The 21,799-nt window shown below is 47.4% G+C and overlaps 1 protein-coding gene across 1 annotated transcript in view; it reads right to left on the bottom strand.

Moving 5' to 3' along the window:
* Positions 1-21,799, bottom strand: part of NRG2 (neuregulin 2) — a 174,653-nt gene that overhangs the window by 32,829 nt on the left and 120,025 nt on the right. The window contains exons 3-5 of the mRNA XM_059825416.1: positions 18,580-18,698; positions 14,507-14,572; positions 2,155-2,275 (exon numbers count right to left, since the gene is read on the bottom strand). Coding sequence (XP_059681399.1) covers positions 2,155-2,275; positions 14,507-14,572; positions 18,580-18,698 — 306 coding nt within the window. The remainder of the gene's footprint in view (positions 1-2,154; positions 2,276-14,506; positions 14,573-18,579; positions 18,699-21,799) is intronic.

A 21,799-nucleotide genomic window follows, 5' to 3' on the forward strand; every position in this document is an offset into this window, starting at 1 on the left:
TCCTTTTGGTTAACACTTTGCTGCCCTTCCATATGCACCCATTCAATTCCCATCTGGTTTTAGCAATTGGTATCTTGGGACTCATCAGAAAAGGAAATCATTTTACCATCTGCAAGTAAGGAATTAAGGCTTTGAAATGATATGAAATAATTAGGTCTGTTTCATACGGCACATAAAATCTTAATGGAATCCATCACTGAGCTTCCCTTCTGTTCATCAGCTATCACAGCAGCCTGGTTTGAAGGTAGACTATTTCTTCACAAGGCTGGAATTACTTTGGTTAAAACAGCCTGTCTGCAGACACTTGATAACTACCACGTGTATCCTTCATTGGGAAAAATGGAGCCTTACCATTATAGCTGCATATGGCAGGAGTTCAGGTAACTCTTGCTGTAACTAGAAATTGATCCAATTTGAAAAGTCTTGATCTGGATTCAAGTTCTTCCCAAAAGAAATAGCCTTGAGAGCTATGCTTTTGGCACCACCATGTTGCTTACAGATAGAGATACTGATTTGTACACTCCTTCAGGCTTCAAGGGTTGAGCTGTCCCCAGTATGGAAAGACTGGAACTGCTGGGGCTTCCTGGGGCCATAGCTACACCAGAATAGTGGCTGTGGCTTTGATTCATCATATGGGTCTTCCTCCACGTTTCCTATGGGAAACACTGGTAAGACGAATTTACAGTGCCACCAAGAAGCCAATGGCAGAGACAACTACCCTAAAGCACAGGTCTGTGTTGTACAAGGGCTGCTCTCACTTCACGCACATGGGAAACATGGAGGACCACAGCATCTGCTTTCTGTCCTATCCGGCTCCTTTCATGTCTGAAGGGGCAAGCCTGGGAGAACTGGAAGATGCTGTTCATTCTATGTCCTTCCCACCACAGCTGATCCTGCATTGGAAAGTGAGAGCACAGGAGCTCAGCAGAACGTATTTCCACATCGTCTTTCCTACTGCTCCCTGCCAAAACAAAGGAGTACTGGGAGAAGGAAGGAGTTGTGCTAAGCGTAATCCAGCTCACAACCCTTCCAGGACGATTGATGATTCTGTTCGGATGCGTCCTTCAAGGCCTGGGGAGCTGAGGTGTCTAGTGAGCATCACACCACGCAGTGGCAGTGGTACTATGTTGACATCCACAGACGTAAATACCTTTGGCTGTGCATCTCCACAGAGAGGTCTCTGGGCCATGCAGGGAGAAAACAGTCCGCTCTGGGCTTCTCCAAGCTGGGCACAGTGATGCCTGGATCCCCAGGTGAGCTCAGAAGCTGACTGCATCTGCTCAGCAAATGCACACCCAGGGCACCACCTCATGCTCACTCTGCAGGAGCCCGGGGGCAGGTGCGGGTGTGCTTTGGGTACCTACATCTCCAGCACTGGCAATCAGACTGCACTTTTCATTCACAGACCCCATTAGGCTGGGAGGGTGAGCTCTGAGGTGCTATTGGGCTTGCTGACTGTGATAGGTTTGAACCAGAGGTGAAAAGGTGTCACATCCCATTCCACATCCCCTGGACTATGCAGCCCCACTTTAATCTCTCCAAGAAATTTCATTTCAAGGATAACTTAGTATGTCTCCTTGGGTTTTTTTTTCAGGTTTCAACATTTGAAGGGGAGAAATAAACAACCCACAGCCTGCCACAAAGTGGCACAGAGTGGTGAACAGCTGTGTGCTAAACCCGCTTCTGGGCCCATGAGGTGCAGACAGGAGAGGTAAGAGGCAGGTCTCAGCAAGGGACCCCCTCCAGTCATGTAGGAGGGAGGTGGCTGTGTACTGGGGAAAGCCCCCCTGCTCGGAGGGGAGGATGTGTCAGTGGCAGACGCGGAGCTTCGACCTAGCTCAGGGAGAGCAAAAGGGACCCGACCTTGCCTGAAGCTGCAGAGGAGAAAGGGAAGAAAGGAAAGGAAACAGCCAGGACAAACATATTCTTACAGGAAGAGTCAGGAAAAGTGAACAGTGGCACTCACACAAAAAAGAAAATATGAACCCTCCTCCCCCACCCCTGCCCCTCTAGTGTCCCTTTCTGAACCTGCACAGCTCAAACTGCAATTGCCAGGAGAATTTCAGAGCTACTCCTCCTCCAGCAGTTGCACAGAGGTCTCCTCTCCCCCAGCCAAGTAATTTCCGTATTGACACAAGAACTACACTCACTTACTTGCAAGACAGCTGATTAATCCCCTCGATGTAGTAGCATACCCCACCATTGACACAATAGGACTTGGCTGTTTCGTTGCATTTTCTAGCATGCCCGGACCAGGAGGAGAGAGTTGTGGTTACTGCAGGGACAAAAAAAAACACACACAAAAAGGATATATTGTTACTTCCTTTGTTGGGCAATTCTGTTTTCTTAGATGATTTTCAACTAGTTCATCTGCCAAAGCAAAAACCCCAGAGCTACAAACCTCAGCCTGTGCCTTCAGACCCACCTTCACCTCTCCAGGTCCTGGGGCTACGACTTGACCTTTCCTTTCCCAGCAAAAGTGGCCAAGTGAGTGAGGACTTGAGGACACGCCTTCCTCTAAGCAGCCAGCATGCCAGGACAAGATCATCTTTTTGGCAAGCTGTTGGGAAAAGTGCCCCTTTCCCACCTCTCCTTGCCCTCCCCTTATATATGCATGCAACCCTGCACCAGCCAGCAGGCAGGAGGTCAGGAAGGACATGTGCTGCAGAGTCGCACAGTCACAGTGGCATGGTGCTGAGGCCTGATTTGCTCCACATATCTGGGAAGAAGCCCAGAGGGGCTTTTCAGAGCCAGAAGCAAGTGCCCTCCTTGTCCCCGGAACAGGTCCAGCGCAAGCAAGAACAGCTCTATCTCTCCCTCTCCTATTTCTGATTATTTCTCTTGTCATGCCCCAATGGGGCTGCCTCAAGAGACCAAGCAGAAGTTCAGCAGTAGAAGTCAGTCATCCCCAGCCTGTGATAAGAGGGAGGCAGCCAGCATGACTCAAATTCCCTGGGATACAGATGCTTTTCCAAATCCAAATTTATTTCTGGAGAAAAGCTTTCCAGCCATGTAAGGTACAAACAAAACTGACGGTACTCTGCAGAATTTCACTGCAATTCCAGTCTCTGAATGACTCAGACAAACTTACAGCCCAAAACAGAGAGTCTCCATAGGCAAGACAAAGGCTTCTAGGAAGGGAAAAACCTTTTGTTAGAGCAATTGATATAGGTTACAAAAGCAGACCAGCTTCGGGGAGTGCAGACCCATCTTCACGTAACTGAAAGAAGGGCTGGGCACTCAAAAGCATCTGCTTTTTCCAACTGAATACTTAATCTCATTAAAGATAGTCCCCCTTGCTGGACTACTCACCTTGCTTATACCCTAACACAGTTACATCTCCAGCAGCGTGGCTACTCTCCAGCGCCTTTTATGCTGTACTCGAGGTTTCTGAGCCAACACCCTCCTCCATCCTGTTTTCCAAAGCATGAATGAACCTAATGGAGAGGTTAGGGACTGCAGATCAGTCGCTGAAGACTGAACACCTCATTGACACAGGATTCGAGGAAGAAGGCTGGAGCCAGAGCCCCAGGCAGGAGCTAGTCAGAACCACAGGAGAAACAGCGAGGCATGCCAGATCCTGCCCTGGAGGGAGCTGGGGCTGCTCCCCACACCTTGGGCAGCCCCTGTGCCCATCCCACCTCCACAGCAGGCTCAGGGGCTGCCGCGGCTGCCTTTCCTGCTGCCTCCGGCTGCAGCCCACACCGCCAGAGCCAAGGTCTGCATTCTCATGCCCCGGCTCCAGCCCAGTGCCTGCTGGGCACGTCCGGGCTCTCACAGGTAAAGGAAGGTTCCCAGCATCCTGTGAAGCCTCTCACATTTGCGTGATGCATGGCACACAAGCAAACAAACGAGCTTCTTCTGGTTCTCTTGCTTTTAGGACTATCTCTGACTGCACGGGGTCCATGCCTCTCTGAATGAGGAGTTTGCTCATCAGGCAGTGCACAGCAGGAGTAGCCCACCCTGTTACCTGTACACAGCTCAAGGCACAGCCAAGCTTACTCTTCATTTTGCTTGAACCAATGCATTGTCCAACCCCATTGTCTTCTCTTCCCATAGGGAAGTCAATGCCTTCCACTGTCTGGCAGAGCCGGGGTTGTGCACCAAGCAGAGAGAGCGCTTTGCCTTGAATAACCATTGCCTCTGGGGTTGTCTTTTCACAGCTATCCAGGGCAGAGCAAGTTGTCCCAAAGTGCTCTCCCAACTAGACATGGCAAATACTTCAGCAAAGACTGAAAATGCACATGGCCCTGGGACAGCAAATAGCTGCTCCCCTCCTAGGGCACGTAACGCCAGCCAGCTGCGAGCCAAATGTGCAGAGCAGTGTACACATACTAGAGTGCATGCTGGGTTTTAGAACAGACAACGATTTGACCAAGCCACCAAAGAATTCCTTGCAAAAAACCCTCAACTATGAAAACTCCCAAACTTCTGTAGGGAAATTCAGCACTCCCTTCCATTTAAGATTAATGGGAACTAGAAGCCAAAGCCATCGTAATGGCTTTGTAACAAGTCTGTATAACTTCTACCTTTATGAGATAGCACATTTCTTCTAAGGCCAGTGGAGAGCTGAAGGTTCAGGACAGAGGAGCTCTGTGTGTGATAGCACCTGGACTTTCTTTGCAAGGCCTCTCCTTTAGCTATTGCTTCACCCAGCCGCTTAAACCAAGCCTTAACACCAAATGCCATTTTAAAAATTAGCATGAAAATAAAACCTAGCCTGGCAGCATGCAGCTGTGTCCCAAAATGCCGTCGGAGCCAGGCTGTGCATGGGCTTCACTGTGCATGTGCATGGGAAGCTGCAGGTTGTGCGGGCTGCCAGGCTAGTAGGAGCTGCCTGCTTTGCTATACAGCTCTCTTGGGGTTGGCTAGGCCACTCTTGCAGAGGCAGAAGTAGCAGCAGAGCAAGCAAGGGCCTGCCAGGGAAGTGTGAAAATTGCAGGGGAGCAGGTACACAGAAGACAGCCACTGTACCTTCGAACAGTCCCCAAGTGCTGCCTGGCCGGCACACAGCATGGAGCTGCTGAAAGCCGCTTGCAGGGTGGCCTTTCGTTTGGAGTGCTTGCAGGTTTTTACTGAAGTACCTTAAAACTGCACAATGAACAGGTCTCTGTTAAAGCTGCAAGCATGCTGTCAGATCAGGGAGCACTGAAACTTCATGAACCAAAGCATGGGTGCAAACTGAAAGGCACATGGATGAAGAACAAGCACAGCCTGCAGGAAGCTGTCACCCCTGCAACCATCAAATGCACCAGTTGCTAGCAAGAAAACAATCCATCTGGCAAAGTCTCACATCACAAATCCTACAGGAAAGGATTCTGGAGCGAGCCTTCCCACTGTAAGGGAGGAGCAGAGAGGAAGAAATAAAAACAGAGCCCAGAAACCTCCCCATAGTAAACACCTTAGATGAAAAGGTACTCTTTCCACCAGAAAAGGTGGACGGGAAGATGCAGTGCTGTGTGATGTTGTGATACCAAAGTGGATGACAGTGCTGACCAACTGGAGATTGCGTGGGATTTTCATCCCATATAAACAATTTTTTTCCTTTTAAACAAATAAAAAAGAGACTGACATGAATGAGGCTTAGGACATGTATGTTGTGCACTTATAGAAAGGGAGCTGTCAACAGAGTTATGCCTGTCAGAAAAACACGTGGCTGATCAGTTCTCCTAGAAGCATCTTGTTAATGTTATCTTTTAAATCCTGCTTTCTGCAAGTACCATGCCTGTTCTCCCAAATAAGCACAAAGTGCTTTAAAGCTGAATCACATAATCATATTACTAAGGTCCATTTGTTAGCAGCAGAGATGTAGCAAAGGCTACAAAAAGAGGCAGTTCCCTGTTGAGAAGAGAGTGTCATGAAATACACACTAAGACTATAAGCTGAGCAGTACTGGCCAAACCAAAGCCCTGTCTTGCCTCTGACAGTGGCCAATAGGCAATGCTTAAGGAAGAAGATCAGCATGAGCATGCAATGATGATTTTCTTCTGGCCATCTAGGATGAGCAGTGTCTTTACATTTAAGAGCCTTTGATGGATTTCTCTTCCATGAACGTGTCTAGTGCTGTTTGAACAAATCTAATCTTGTAGCATCCACAATATTTGTGACAAGAGCTCCAGTCTTATGTACACAGTGTGCAAAGACACATCTCCATTTACTTCATTTAAACCTGCCCTTTCCTGGCTCTTGTATTTGGAAAAAAGTTATCATCCCCACTCATTTCCCCTGTGCTACCTGTGGCTTTACAGGCACAGCCGTCATCTCCTTCCCTAGCTGGAAAGCAATGATCTCTTTAGTAGCTTCTTATACAGAGGTTGACCCGGCTGCAGTCCTTTTTTGTTCCACCTCTGGTTCTGTTTTTCCCTTTGGAGATGGCGAGACCATCCTGCACACACAGTATTTATGTCACCCTGGTTGGTTCTCTATTCCATTCATAGTAATTCCTAATGTTCATTTTGAGTTTTGATGTACCGAATACAGATCTTTATCTACTATAACCCTGAAATCTCATTCCTGCATAGTAACATGGAGTCCAGAGCCTCCCAAAGTGCCTGATTGCTCTGAGGTGTTGCTACAGCGGGGGCTTCGTGTTCGTAAGGGCAGCAGCTGCAACTAGTTTGGGAGCAAGGATGGAGAGACCTGCCAATTCAGAGAGCAGCTCTGGTGGGGGGACAGAGGGAAGCAAAATGTCTCACTTAGAAAATGTTAATTGTGCCTGGGTCGAAATGTGGCCCCCTTTGACACCATGTGGCTGCAAATCACAGACAAGCATCTTGAAGCATGAGGCCAAGGGAGATTTCAGCGGGTTTCCACCACACTAGCAGGATAATTCCCAGATTCACAAGTTGCTCCATTCAGTTACTTCATGTTTAGCTGTATTCTCCCATCAATCTGGGCCAATGGAAATACCTTACAAATGTCTACCTGGTCCTGAGTCACCTGCAGTTTGATGACCGATGTTGGTAAAGTGAGCCTCACATACAGTTTATTTACAGTCATGCATGTTCACTCACCTCCGCTCCAAACACCACTCAGGTGTGCCTAGTAATCCAGAAATGACTTCCCACAGCTATTTTACCTTAACTGCCACATGGTACTGCAGATTTTATTCTCTATTGGCTGGTGTGGCACAGTAAGTCCCTCATTCAGCCTCCAGCACAACTCCATCTATCCCAAATGACTTAGAAAGTTGTAAAATTACTGAGATAAATGGAGAGCTAAATAAGCAAGGGAGCAGTTTTGGGTGCTAGCTGCAGTCTGGGTGGAAAGGGACTTGTGTGAAGGCAGTGGGAGATGATGAGGGGGTTTGTGCAGTAACATCAGTCATGTACCAACCGCCTCCCCAAGTACCTCAATGAATTAAGAGCAGGAAACAGGGAGTGTGCATGGGGCAAGCTACAGAAATGAAATGGTGAAATTAGACCAGTGGGAATAAGCCAGGTGCCCCTGAGACAGGGGCCTCCGCAAACACACAGGCAAACTGGTCACAAAGCTCCTGCAAGGTGGAAGAAGGCCTCGAGCAGCTCACCCATCAGCAAGTCAGATCTCCAGCTGGTCTTAGCCCCAGGGCTGAAAGCAAAGCAGAAGGGAATAAGGAGGTGAGGATGGGGAAAAGAGGGTTGCCTCTTGATGGATGTGATTGCAAACAATCTGAAGCCACGTTTTATTGTTGCTGTCCCAGTCAGTGAGGACAGTGCAGCATAAACACATGAGAGATCAGAGCATTGTACTCATTCAGAGCGTCTATTTTCCACCGCATGCCCTAGGTTATTTGGGACTAACATCAATGGCAGGGCAACAGAGAGGAGAGCCACGGGCACTGACATTGCCATGTGGACTTCCCTTCACACAAGCCATCTACGCAGAAAGGCCATTAATGATTGTGCAGGGATTCTTACACAATTCCTATCATGCACGTCATTTAACCTCTGCAGACAGCTCACCAGCCTGTTCTCAGAAATCTGGTGAAATACTCCCCCTGCAAAGAGTTAATTAATGCAGCCTGGACTATAAATCATAGTTAATTTTTCACAAACTACAGCTACTGTCGAGGACAGCAGGGAGACAGCAATAGTTTCGTTGCTCTTTTTTTTTTTTTTTATAAATAACTTTGACTGGTGGGTTCATAGAGTACAGACACTTTATTCTCTCAATATTTAGACATTCAGTTAGACAGATGAACTCAGCTGGTTGGAGAGTGTATACAAATTGCCTGCTCTGTATATGCCTCATGTACTTACTGATAAAACACAGAATTGCTGAGGTTCCTCTCAGCCGAGTTCATCCAACTGCTTGTCAGAAGAACATGGATGAGAAGGTGTCTGGCCAAGCTATTCCTTAGTTGTAGCACTGTAATCCTGGCGCGAGCCACTCTTCAGTCCGTGATTTACACTGATTAATACACCGAGGGGCTGTTGATCCTAACCATTCCCTCCGTGGCAGATTTCTGTACGTCTGCTACGACACTCTCTTCTCTTAATAGACCTGAACAGAGGCTGGATGCTCACTGCTGCTGTCTGTACATAAAATCAGAAGGGCCTGTGCAGACTGGGGCTCACCTGGCAACAGACTGGGAACTCTGGAGCTCATAAAAATTCTGCTCCTGTGCGTTTATTTGTTTGGAAATAACCCAATATTTACCCCTGCATTTTATTGAAACAGATCCTGACGGAATTATGTTCCCAGTTCCTGAGGGGATCATGAGGATCAATAGCTGCAGACTAGAAGTTCATTCCAAAATACAAATGCCAGACTGCAGGACACTCATCTCAGAACATCAGATATTGCTGATCAAAACAACACAGGCAGCACTCCCCACATTTCCCATCTGCACTGTTCAGGTGTTTCACTTTAAAGGTTTCTCAGCACCAAGGGACTGCCTGTTTCCATAAGACAGGTAGCTATTGCAGGGGCAAAGTCCCGTGTTACTATAAACCTTCTGGTTGCTCCTCCAGGCTGATCTCTCCAGCTTTATGAAGGAGCCCTTCCTATGTTTTTCTCTACCACAAGGGTCCCGGAATGCACATGTTAGCACTGCAGCATTTTATTTTCCCAAATTCCCATCATCAATTGTAATAGCAGCAACATGATACTTCAATAAGGGGATTTGTTCAACAACCTAAAAAGCCTTTTGCAGGGCCAGTGCCAGCATGAATGCTTTGCAGGCGGGACAGCTGAAGCTCAAGAAGTGAAGCAACATGCCAGGATCCCACAATGGAGTCTGGCAGAGCAGATCTCCTCGTACACAGCCTCCTGCTCCGAACGCTGGGCTTACAGCCTCAGTTTTTCCAGGGGACACCAGCTTCCATCCTATGCTTCACTCCATACTGCCCATCTTTGCCTTTAGAGTCGCAATGGCCTGTCTTCACATTGTATCTAGAGTAGTAGATGTGATGGCTACTTAAAAAATAAACAGTGTGCAAAATAAGCAACAACTGGGACCTGACAGCAGACAGGCACAACCCAGCTCTCTCTGCAGACTGACGTCGAGATCTCCAACACGTACACCTCGAGGTACCATGCCTGCGTGCGTGCAGGCTCCACTCAATTATCAACCACACCTCCAGTTGTGGGTTTTAAATTATCTGAGCAAAGGCCACGCCAGGACTTATTTTTAGTCTAATATTGAAAACTGGTCCGTCCTCATGGCCCTTGGTGGACTGACTTCTGTCTGTTTTACCCGTGCTCTGGGCTGGCTGGACACTCTTCAACTCCAAACCAACAGCACCACGCTCACGATTGTGGCATTGCTGGCTCCAGGAGAGCACAGTGCCTTCAGACTGGAGTGACCAGAGATTGACCAGCCCATTAACGTGCAGGTCTGCCATGGTCACCCAGTAAAAGTCATGCCAGACTGGACTTGAGACAAGGTTTGGGTGAACTGGCTGAACCTTAATTACATGGCACATCTTACTGTGGTATATGCTAAAGCTTCGATTCAACTAGATGTGACTAGATGTGACTTACAAACCACATCACAGTAAAGACATCACTGAGCCGTTGTAATCATGCAAGTCCACCAGCCTATCTCACCTGGGAGAGAGAAAGTAAGGAAAATGTTTCCAACACCCAGCCATACTAAGCATTGGGGAGGGTATTACATGTGAGAGGGAGAGCCTGAATGAGTCTAAAGCAATGAGTCTGCCAACTTAGTCCAATGACATCACCAGGATGACAGCTATGAAATCTGTGGACCCAAACTGGTGTGTGGAGAGTTAGAGTTAATTGGAGAAAGAAGGCTGTTTCACCTACCCTCCCACAGGGATATCTAAAGCGACTTCAGGGAGGGCTTGTGATCCCCAGCAGTTGAAATAAAGGCCCCAAAAACCAATCCAGAGAGCCCAGCTTTCATTCAAGTGCATCACATCATCCCACAATCCTCATGTTCCCAGCACAACTCAGCACTGCTTCTTCTGCTCTTTCTCCCTCTTTCATCTTCTCATCTGATCCCAAATCTCCCTCTGCTGCAGACCACCCGTAGAGTGAGATTAGACAGCCCAGACAGCACTGCCAGCCTACACAGGATGGTAAAGACACTCAACCAGATCAGCTGGATAGTGACCCAGACAAAGGGCATGAGCAGAGTCCAGGTGAGCAGCCGCAATGATCCACATGTTGGTTTAGAGCATCTGCCCGTCACTGGCGGATTCTCTTTTATCCTGACGGTATCCAAACCACGCTTCCTCCACCCAGCTTGTATGCTCTTTTTACCCTCAAGACTTTACCTGTTTGTTGAAGTCAAGGAAATAAACTGGAGGAGAACTCAACAGCAGAAAACAAGCAAAAGGGATTACCTGACCTTTTCAGAGATTTCAAACATTATCTTTTGTTTTAAAAATGAAACTTTGATAAGATTTTACTATCTTTATCCTCCATAAACCTTCCATCTCAGAATGCTCTGAACCTTCTTCCATTTTTGCCTCCATCAAAATATTTCTAAACTTTGACACTGAGTCCCACTCTGTTTACCAAGCAGGTCTGTAGCCACAGACTCCTGAACCTTGTTTAGCTGCTTCAAGCTGCACAGTGACAAGATCACATTACCATTTTGAGTTCTCTGGATGTTCAAATGAGCATAAAGGACCTTTCTCCTTGCATCAGGGCACATGATCAAGTTACCCCATCCCTGCAAGTTCCTGCCTGTGAGCTGAGACACTGTGACCACCCAACTGCACAATCTTAGCCTGTGACAAACACAAGACAACATGTCTTAGTTAACACTTTTTCACTATGGGTGAGGCTACTGCAACTATCTCATGCTTACTGGACTCAATAGGAAGACTTCTTGATCAGAGTAGCAGGCATGTATTCTCTTTTGAGCCCCAGTGCTTTCTGAAAAAAAGCATCTCTAGGGCTGCTCTAGTCTGACAAGGCTCAAAGAAAAGCATATACTCAGAGGAAGGTGTAAGACTGTGGTACCATGTTAAAATATGTAGCGTCATGGAAAGACTTTCCCAGACACCAGATTTCATTTCTGAATCCGTCCCTCAGAGTCCAGCTTGACCATGTGGAACAAAGCTGGTGTTAAGATCGACACTACACCCCTATGACCAGGCTAGCACTCATCACACTCCATGGTCCAGCTTGTTACATCTGCTACATGGCTCTAGCTCATCTGAAGGTGTCCACACCACTGAATGAAGCTGAGTGGTACCCCATGCCATGCACATACCATGTAGTGGTGGCAACAGGAAACCCAACTCTGTCTGGCAGGTCCCAGTACTCACCCTGAGTATAGGGTTGCATCCACACGGGCTGGACAAGGATACAAGGCAGATTTGAATCCAGACAGCTCTCAAAATGCAGCACCATCAGATCCCAGATCTCCCAAGTGTGCTGTCTTTTGTCCCAGATCCAGACTGCTATCGGGGTTGTCTTTACACCAGTAACACCATGAGATCCTTGGGTTTCTCCATACTGTCATGAGATCTGTGAGGCCCATACCAAACAGTGCCCCTGTCAAAGGGAACCAGAGGTCCTTCTCCAGCCAGCATGTAGGCAAGGGGAACAGCAGCTGGGGAAGAGATCCCATGCACATCATCATAACAATGCAGATGTTTCCAAGAACCTATGGTACCAATCTCCCTCCTTGCACTCTGTAGTCTCGTGTCAGGTGCCAGCTAGGCATGGGAAGGTGCTGAGGTGGAAAGTAGTGGCACAAAAAATATGCTTCCAGAGAAAAAAGTTACCCGAGAACGGAGACGGAACACCTTGGAGACCTGGGCTGCATTTTGAGTGCTGTCTGGTGTGTAAACCTGCCTTGTGTCAAGGATGCAGCAGTGCCCAGAGGTCTGTGGCCACTGGAGAAGAGGAGGAGGAAGGCAGGGGTGACTCAGAATGTGTCAGGATTTGCTAGTAGCTACACTTAGAGGTAATAAGAAAGGTTTTAACAGTGCTCCAAGGGGGAAATATGTGATATCCCACTCCGTTTCCCAAGGGAGGGGTAGAAAGGTAGGCCAGACCATCCAGGAAGGAACTGGGATCTTCAGGAATAACACTGGTTAAAAATGTATACACCAGGAGCAACAGAGCTACAGGGGGTGAGGCATGTGGGGCTATACAGAGTGACGGGGTTTTATCCCCCTGCCCATAGGGACTGTCTGGGCCATGGGGATAACACAGTGAGCTTCTTGAGGTGTAGGGTCTAACACCATTGCACAGCCTACCTGGTAAGACGCTTGCCTCACACCACGGGCCAAACAGAAGTGACCAAATGCCGTGACCAAGCTGCCTGTGCGACTCAGTCTCTCCTTTCCCAGGGAACTGCAGCTACCACCAAGTTTGCATGGTGCTTTCTCAACACGGTGTTTAAAATCCAGTGGATCATTTACAACCTTTCAGTGAAACAATGAGAGGTGGGACAACCTACAGGTGCCAGACAAGCTTTTGAATACAGATATTTAAAAGATATGCAAGAATTTTACAAGAATGAGATACTAGTCAGCCTTCCAGACGATCACACCTCACAACATCTTCATTACCTCCCCATATGTTATACACATGTGCAATTCTATGATAGATCATCAGCAACCATAAAAATCAGGGGGACTATGAGTTATTTAGATAACAATTGAGAGAGACCATAAAAAAGGAATGTGAAGGAAAAAGTCAATTACTACTTCAACTCTGGAGACTTAACACCTCTTCATATCATTAAGAAAAAAACAGACAGTCAATGATAATGTTCCCACAGAAGTAAGAAGTTTTTCAAAGGGAGAAGCTTTTGTGCAAGCTACACGGCATTTTGCCAGTTTCCTTTCTATTGTTGAAATTTGGCTTTTAGTGAAAATAGCATATATCTAATGCGATGCAAATATGTAGCATGGATCTATGCTGGTGAACACAAAGGAAAAATCCTGGAGAAGGATGGTATGGTCATTGCGCTAATGGTGCTGCATCTCAGCATGATGTCCCCAGTGCAGTGGAAGGCTAAGCACGACACAAGAGCAAATTTTAAGTGCAGTTTTCTGATCAGAAAAGCTTTTAAAGGGTACCTCGCCAGTCCCTGCTGTGGCTGCAATCAGATTTCCTTTAAAGTCGTAAAAGATTGAGCTTTCCAAGGAGGAAACATCCCCATAAAATCTGCAAAGTGGAATTGTCAACAGAGAGGCACAGCCAGCTCCGCTGTCAGTTCTGGGTGTGAGCAGCTGGAATGGAAATATTGCACAGATCTCAACCGCCTGGTCCTCGGCTCTCCGGGTGCCTGCTCGTTTGGACGGGATCCTGGTGGGCTGTCCAGCGTGCTGACACTGCATGGGTGGCACGTGTCCCCCAGCGGGAGAGGCCCTCCAACACAGAAATAATGCCCTCCACCAGAAAGAGCTGAACCAACGGCCAGGGACCCGGCTTCTAGATTCTCACTTGTATACATGCTTTGATTTTTACTTCTGTGTGCCCATTTTCTACTGCATTTGTGACAACTGAATAGGAAGAAATCGTAAGAAGCACTTCCACCACATTAAATCAAATTAAACATTTTGGGAAATCTGTTCTTGCTTTCTGGAGACTCAAAGAAAAATGTGATGGCAGGGCGCAGATGTATTTTCTGCAATTTTCTTATGACTTAGAAGACTCATGTCTCTTTTCTTGTATTTCCTATAGCCTCTTTTGGTTTTGTCACCTATCCTAAAAAAAACCCACCACAAAACAACAAAAAACCCCGCTAAACCAAAGGCCATAACAAGCACATCTTACATGTATCAATAAACCCATGTATTGAAAGAGCTGGGAATGCTTAAAATCCAGTTGCAATTTTAAGTAGCATGGTTGTCAAGTTACCGTTGCAACAGTTATCAACCTGTCCCTCTCTAAGATAGACACCAGCAAAATAAATCATATTTTTTGAAAGATCTAGGGAAAGATCAGTGGCTTTGGGAGAAATCAAAGAGAAGTAGCGATTAAAAAAGATTCCAGGAGGCCATAAAGCATTTATGCAAAATGACTCATAAAAACAAAACAAGTAAGGAGAAAGAAGCTATATGGGGGGAGCAGGGGGAGAGGTACTTACACTCTTCTTCCATAACAACTATTTTAGTTTCTGAGGCTGGTAAGACTTGTGGTGCTTTCGTTGTTCCTAGGGAAATTAAGGTAAGAAAGTAGTGAACAAAATATCTATTTTGAGCAGAGAAGAGTGGGCTTAGCAGAGAGGAGGACAAGAGCAGGTGCTGCTGCATGGCACAGGCTGGGGTGGCTGTCAACGTGTTAGTACTGGTTAGAGTACGCTCAGATGGGTAACTGGCAGATAAACGAGTGCCCCTGCAAGGGACGGCACAGGGCACGCTGGTCCCCTCGCTTAAAGGGCCTCATGCCATTAGGATGTATGTCACGATAAAAAGGCAGAAATGGCTCAGGATTCACCCGGCAGGTGATGAGTGAAACTGTAGGAGGTTTTCTTAGTTCTGACGGCCACGAGAGTGCAAAGACAGGATCACAGAACATGACAGTGAGAAAAATGTGGAGTTTAAGAAAAGGTGAGATCATCTGAAAAGCCTCCATCCCACAAATAGGTGCAGTTCTGCAGCACAAAGTAACGCTCGTACAAGAGATGGAGGAACATGAAACAGAGGAAGGCCATGGCCCAAGGCAATACAGGAGCCGAGCACATGTAGCGATTTCCTCTTTATAAACCAGGATACTGGGAAAGTCCAATGTCCGCAGTCACCAGCTCTACTCAAGCCCGCTGGCAGCAACGGCCCCTTCTGGATTACATCCTCACCACCCTCTAGGTGCACGAAGGAGAAAGCACCAGGAGCCTGCGCTGTGCGTGCAGCACCCTGTCAGAGACAGGGGGTGAGACCACCGCGAAAAGGTAAAAGCAGAAAGAATTTTTTATAAAAGTTTTTTTTTTCCTGCAGTGTTTAGCAAAGGGTGGAGGGGTCAGTTAAGGAGGTGTCTAGAAATTTTCTGAGGAAAAAAAGTCTGAAACAGTCACATCTCAGCTGTGCCCTCATGCCCATGTGATAGCAGTATTAGACTACTCAATAAAGAGAACTGGGAAATGGGACATTTTTCTAAGAAAGCATCTAATTTACCTCAAACTAATAAAAAACTGAAAATAGCACCAAAGCACAATATGTTTTGGCTAAGCCCAGAAGCGTTGCCTCAGAAATTGACACCCTCCCAAAGCTTTTCAATGCAAAAGCATTTATTTCTGAGCCAGGCATTTTGTGGAAATACCAGAATCGCAGAGGAGAGATGAGGTGATGGGTTTGGCTGATGGGCATTTTCTAAGTGAGAAGGGGTCGCTGCACTACAGCCACTCTCTTTCTAAAGAAAATCTCTCTTCAGCGCGTCATTTTCAGTGATTTGCAAAAGATCTGCATGGCTGAAAAGTTGCTCTTTTGAAACTGGTATAAACTGAAAAGTGGTAGTGGAATAGAGCAAAGAGCACTTTGCACTGGCGATGCTGCCTCATCAGCCTGAGAAATTTTTACCAGCAGAGACTGAATCTCAGACCTTCACATCCACGGACCTGAGGGTGTCATGTGTGAGCTCCTTCTCTGACGGCCAGGACTCAAGTGGGCTCAGGAGCCTCCGTCTCTAGCCTCTGCACTCCTGGAGGGGAATGGCGTGTTGGGCTGAGGACACCTCGCTCCTCCACGATGCTCACCTCAAGCCTCAACAGCTCAGGCCACCTCTTGCAATGCCACCTCTCTACAGGGGCACCCAGAGATGTCCCCAGACCTTGTGTCTCTGTATCACAAGATGCGCTGTTAGCTCAGGACTTTTTCCCAATCCTGGATTCACCCGCCTCTATCACAGCAACATTACAGGACCTCCAACAATACTGCTAAGTGCCAGGTCAGAAAGTGTGCTTCCAGCAGACGGTCCCAGAGCATCAGTCCCAGCCAGCCTGCCCGGGACAGGCAGATGCACCAGGTCCCCAGGGACAGGGCAGCAGTAAAGAAGCAGAATATAAAGCAGCAGAAAATACAGAAACAGCAATAGCTGGAGTGAGCTTCTGGGGAACAGGGGAAGGCTCCGAGGGGAGGCCAGCTCGTGTGTCTGCTCTGATTAATTGTTATAAACTGCTAGAACTTCACAGAGCACTCTGTTGAGACTTAGCCACAATAGGATCAGTGCTAAGGAGCCTGGAGAAGAATGCAAGCCAGGCGGAAGACAGCACACACGTGGATTCAGAGACAGGCAGATGCCCTGAGGAGTTTTTCTACTGAAAGATATCACAGAAGAAGGGAGCTTGCAGAAGTGAGGAAAGCCGTCAAGGTCCGAAGAAGGCCCAGCAGTAAGGAAAGAGAGAGACTCCAGGACAGCAAGTGCCTGGGCACAGATGAAGGCAGCTCAGCTCTGGGTAGCTCCAGGGGGAAGTGAAAAAAGAGTGCAAAGGGGGTGACAGAGCTGCAAAAGCCCACAGCGATCACTATCATCTTGTTTACCTTTGCAAGGGACTACAACTAGCATTCAACTGTTGTCCTGCCAGGTGACCTGCAAATAGCAGCAGGAAGGTGTGCATGCAGCTGAGAGCGGCAAGCCAAAGGCAGATTTGCAAGGCAGCTTAGAAAATGGATTAGTCAAGGCACTGCCACAGCAGGGCACAGCAGGCAATCTACTGGACCTGCAGCACCTTGCAGCCTTCAGCTCCCACTAGGAAAAGGTACAGGCCAGGTCTTTGGGTCTCTCTGGCTGCTTTTCAGGTCTCAACACATTTCTGGGCAACTCAGGTGTGTCCTCATACCCTCTGTGACCTGAGTGAGAGCAACCAGCTCTCCTTGCCAGACAGCATGCCTTCCCGCGGAGGAAGAGTTGAACCCTGACAAATGCTGCTGTTACCTGTGTGTGCGGGAAGGGGCAGTTTGAAGGTGTAGTGGCCTGGTGTGCATTTTCCTGGTGCCATAAGCAGTGTGTGGGATCAGAGCCTTGCAGTGGGTGCTGCTTAATCACTCTCTTCCCCTTGTGAAAGGGGATTGCTAGTGACTGGGAAGGGCGAGTGGAGGAGGCAGACAGGGCTCTGATGGCAAGCACATGCTGCCCGTGCATGTGGCACATGGGGAGGGCTGTTGCACATGCAGCTCCCAGTCAAAACAGGAACAGTTTACATTGCGATGGGACAGCCAGAGCGTGAGTCAGAAAAAAAAGAGTGGCACTGCCTCAGTTAGCTTACTCTGGACACCTTTCCTACCACGATTGGAAAGAAACACAGCAGAGCAGTTGGGCTAACTTCATAGACATGAAGCATGAAGGCAGGGAGGTCTGAGCATGGATGGCCTTTCTCCAGACTTCACAAGCACTGGGTTTTTACAGGCAGAGTAACTGAGGGGGAGGCTATGTGATATTGCAGCTTCACAGTAAGTTTCAGGACTGCAAACACTGCTGAGGCAGAGGTTAATAGAAAAAATAATGCCAGAAAGCAGCAGGAGAAAGCTACCTTCCTTCACATTTGACTAATGCTACTAAGAGTACAACAGAGAAACTGGATCACGCCAAAGGAGCTGCAGAGCACAGAGCCCAGGCTCCTGTAGTGGCCCATTGTGAATGGCAGGAGAAAGAGCTTAGGAAACAGAGCTTGTACAGAGTCATCCCTCCCCTACTCGTGCCCTCCCGGCTTCTGGCAACCACTACAGGGACTTTCTGAGCTGGAGGGTGCATCCAAACCATCATGTTAAGCAATATCATTATTATGACCAAGATAATAATAAAACCACCTAACCTCAGACTCCATCCGCTGAGCGTTAAGAGATGGAGCACACATTCTAGGATGAAAACCAGAAGCAACTTCACTCATCACAAAGCTATGGTTTAATTACTTGTCTTCTGGTGAGTTTTGCTTCTCAGAAGTTCTTTGAAAAAAGAAAACTTCAGGCCCACCAGCTTTCTTTCCTCCTTACCCCTTTTAAAAAAATACATAGACTGTAAGTTTATTTAAAATGTGAATTAACCACATTGCCAATGACAGATAACAAAGATAAACATTTATGCTAAGCTGCATTTTTCTTATCTCCCAAGATTGTTTTACTCGATATCCTGAAAGCATGAAACAAAATACAAGGCAGATCATGTGCAGAACCTCCCACTTTCTGCTTGAATGGCAGACAGCTCAAGACATTTGCTGGCTTCTTCACTTACCACTTTTCACATTCAGGCTGCCTTTTGCGGTGTCTTTCCCTAAAACGTTCTCCGCTTCACAGCTGTACTCCCCAGCATCTTCCAGCTTCACCTTGTTGAACTGCAGTCTGGAAATCTTTCTGTTGAAAAGTACAGCAGACATTTCTTACTCGATTGCTAACCATCCTCATGAATTGATAACCATTCCTGGCCCTGGTACGCTGCCTGGTATGTCACCCCTTCTTGAGAAGATGGGCTGCCTGACCTCACAAGCTGAATAGGCACTCAAGCCTGGTCAGGATTTGGATGAGACCCTTCCCGGGAATCACAACCACCATGATTTCCTAAATTAACATCTCCCTCTGAACCCACTGCTCTTAGCATGTTGCCATGGTTTGGTCTGACACCTGCTCTCATTCGCACAGAAAGTCTTGCGAGGGGTTAAGCCCAAGAGTCCCAGCATCCCAGCACACAGACTTTCTGCCCTGGAGAAAAGCCACTTTACTGATGGACAGTGGGATCTGCCCACGAGGCGGAGATGGGGAGATGAGATGCATGTTCTGCACCTTCCTCAGCAAGGAGGCTGAGCAGTCCAGTACTTCACTGGCTGTGTTCGGCAGTGCCATGCACTCAAACGCAAACACCCACAGGCTCAGGGGGGACTCATCCCTTCCCAGCCTGCAAATCAAAACCCTGTGGTTTGACCTAGGCAGCTAGCTTGTAGCTTCATCCGGACCAACAAATAGGGCAAACACTTTGTCTCCCCCAAATACACACACTCCAATGTACTACAAACAGTGGGGCTGAACTGCACACAATCATCTTATCAGCCAGAAGTGCCTAGAAAGAGCAGAAGATGATGTACGTGATGATTGCCCGTGTCACCAAACAATCTGTGCTGCGTGCTTCATGGAAGAGGGAGCAGCTCTGCAGCAGAGCTTTGTGGCGCTACGGGGAAGACGAACATTGCCTTTCCCACCGGCTATGACTGATGTCTCATTCTCTGGGATGTCTCTCTGACTAATAGGCAAAACCTTTTGTTGCCCAGTTTAACAGAGATCTATAGGAGCCTTCAACACACACTGAATACCACTCTTGAGACCACAGTGGGAGTCCCATATTAGACCCTCCCTCAGTTTTACTACATTTCCTTCCATTTTAGCCATCTTATCAAAAACCACCCTGTGTACTCTTCTCATGAGACCATCTCTCTGCTTTCTACCCAAGCTTTTATCTATCTTATGTCTCTGTCATACAATTGCTTTATTTAGAGACTTGGAAACACTGCCAGCTTTAAAAAGAGGTCCCAATGGCCTATGTCGCTGAAGGCAAATAAAATTCCTTTTATGTGGAAAATAATCATTAGCTTTGGACATATTTGCACTGTTACATGTGTCATCTGAGAAGGACTTTTCTTTGGGCTGTGCAAATCATCGTCCATAGGAAGTCCTTCACAGAAGCACACTGGCATCTTTTTAGACCCCTGACACGGTGTTCTACTGGGGGCCACGGTGCAAGGACACAGCATAAACATCTCACTTTTAATTAGATTAGTAAATTAAAAGCACTTGGAGACAACTTGGTACAGCTCCCAGGATACAGGCGCTGCCTTGTTTTACAGATGCCGTCAAGTGTTCAATTGCACGAGCTTAGGCCCCATGTGGAGCAATTTTTAGATGAATGTTGACAGTATGCAAAGATCTCTTAAATCCCTCTAATCCTAGGTCTCCCCTAATCCACTGTGCAAAGCCAGTTATTTGGGCCAACATGTTCCAACATGGATGCCCAAACAAGCAGGCTGATTCACAGTGCTGCAAAGCTGCCTTGACTCCCAGTGCTGTACGCTTCTCTGAATTTTCTCGTCTCTTAGAGCAATCTGTGACAGTCCTGGGCATCGTGGTCCTTGCTGCTGTGATGCCTTAGGAGTCAAGCAGCACCCAAGAGACAGCAAAGCATTTAAGGGCCTCCAAGGGCTGCTGCTGCCTGGTGGCAGCTGGGTTCTGCATCTTGCTGGGGAGGTACGATGGGCATCTGATGAAGGGGGTTGACTCTGTCGGGCTGTAGTGCCCAGTCCAGGACCACGTTCCCCACTCCCTCCACAGAGGTGGGTGTAGGAACGCTCGGCAAAAGGGTGAGGTGAGCTCGTGGTACTGCTGCAGGCAACTCCAACAAGACTGCCCCCAGCACAGCACAGCCATTACTTTCTCTCATCTGTCTCAACCCTCACTGGCAGAATACACCATTTGTTTTATAAACCACCCCTATGACAGGCTTGTAGCTATCGCTGCACCGCAGAGCAAAAAGGCAGGCAGCACATGTTGAAAGCAGCTTGGAAGAGCGAGGCTCTAACTCAAAGTCCTGTAGAAACACCACCCTCGCACACCAGCATGCTGAGGCTATCTGCCAGTGCAGAGCTGAAAGCATTAACGAACACGCTGCCTTCAGCTGCCAGAGGACAGATATTCTAATGATAATTGACTGCATTGCAATCTTATATGCACAGCACGTTTCACTGTATGTAGTAACTGGAAAAATCCACTACAGCATTAGAATATCACCTATGTACGTGATCTTTTACAGATAAAGTCCCAAAGATACAAATTAGTAAGTTACCAGTGACACAAAGAGCTAATGAAAGGGAGCACACTTGACAGATTCATCTCCAAGAACAGGATGAAAGAGGTCTTTTACCTGAAGAGGAATGTGAGCAATATTGGCATTTATAGCATAACAGCGTCAAGGTGAGACCAAAGAGTATTATTTCGTTTTAATGCACAAGACTGTCGTACTGTCAAAAGAGCTTATTTTTATTTTTCATCACAGTTTGTTGAAATTTTCCTGGATCGTAAGATGCCCTTGAAAAATCAAGAGCTTTTTCTTGCTTTTCATACCCAGACCAATGGTGTAGCTACTCTTGGTCTCCACATTGTGCTGTATAATGTCAAGTGACAGACTTGGGGGAGAGACATTAAGGGTACAGATGAGGATCAGTTTTGATGTGGAGCATAGCCACAGTAAAGAGAATTTCCCTATTCCAGGAAGCACTGAAACAGCCAGGGGGATACCTTGCTTCACAGCATGTGTCATGCGCCTTTTAATTCACATAGATAATTCCTGTGTACTAGAAGAACTGAACTGAAGAATGTAAAAGAGACTAGACCTTGCTTGATCTGTGTGTGGCAAAGACAAAGATGACCAGTCTGTCTCTGTTCTATTTTACTATCATCTCCAAGTGCTACTG

The sequence above is a fragment of the Gavia stellata genome, chromosome 16 (genome assembly GCF_030936135.1).
Source record: "Gavia stellata isolate bGavSte3 chromosome 16, bGavSte3.hap2, whole genome shotgun sequence".
Taxonomy (NCBI): domain Eukaryota; kingdom Metazoa; phylum Chordata; class Aves; order Gaviiformes; family Gaviidae; genus Gavia; species Gavia stellata.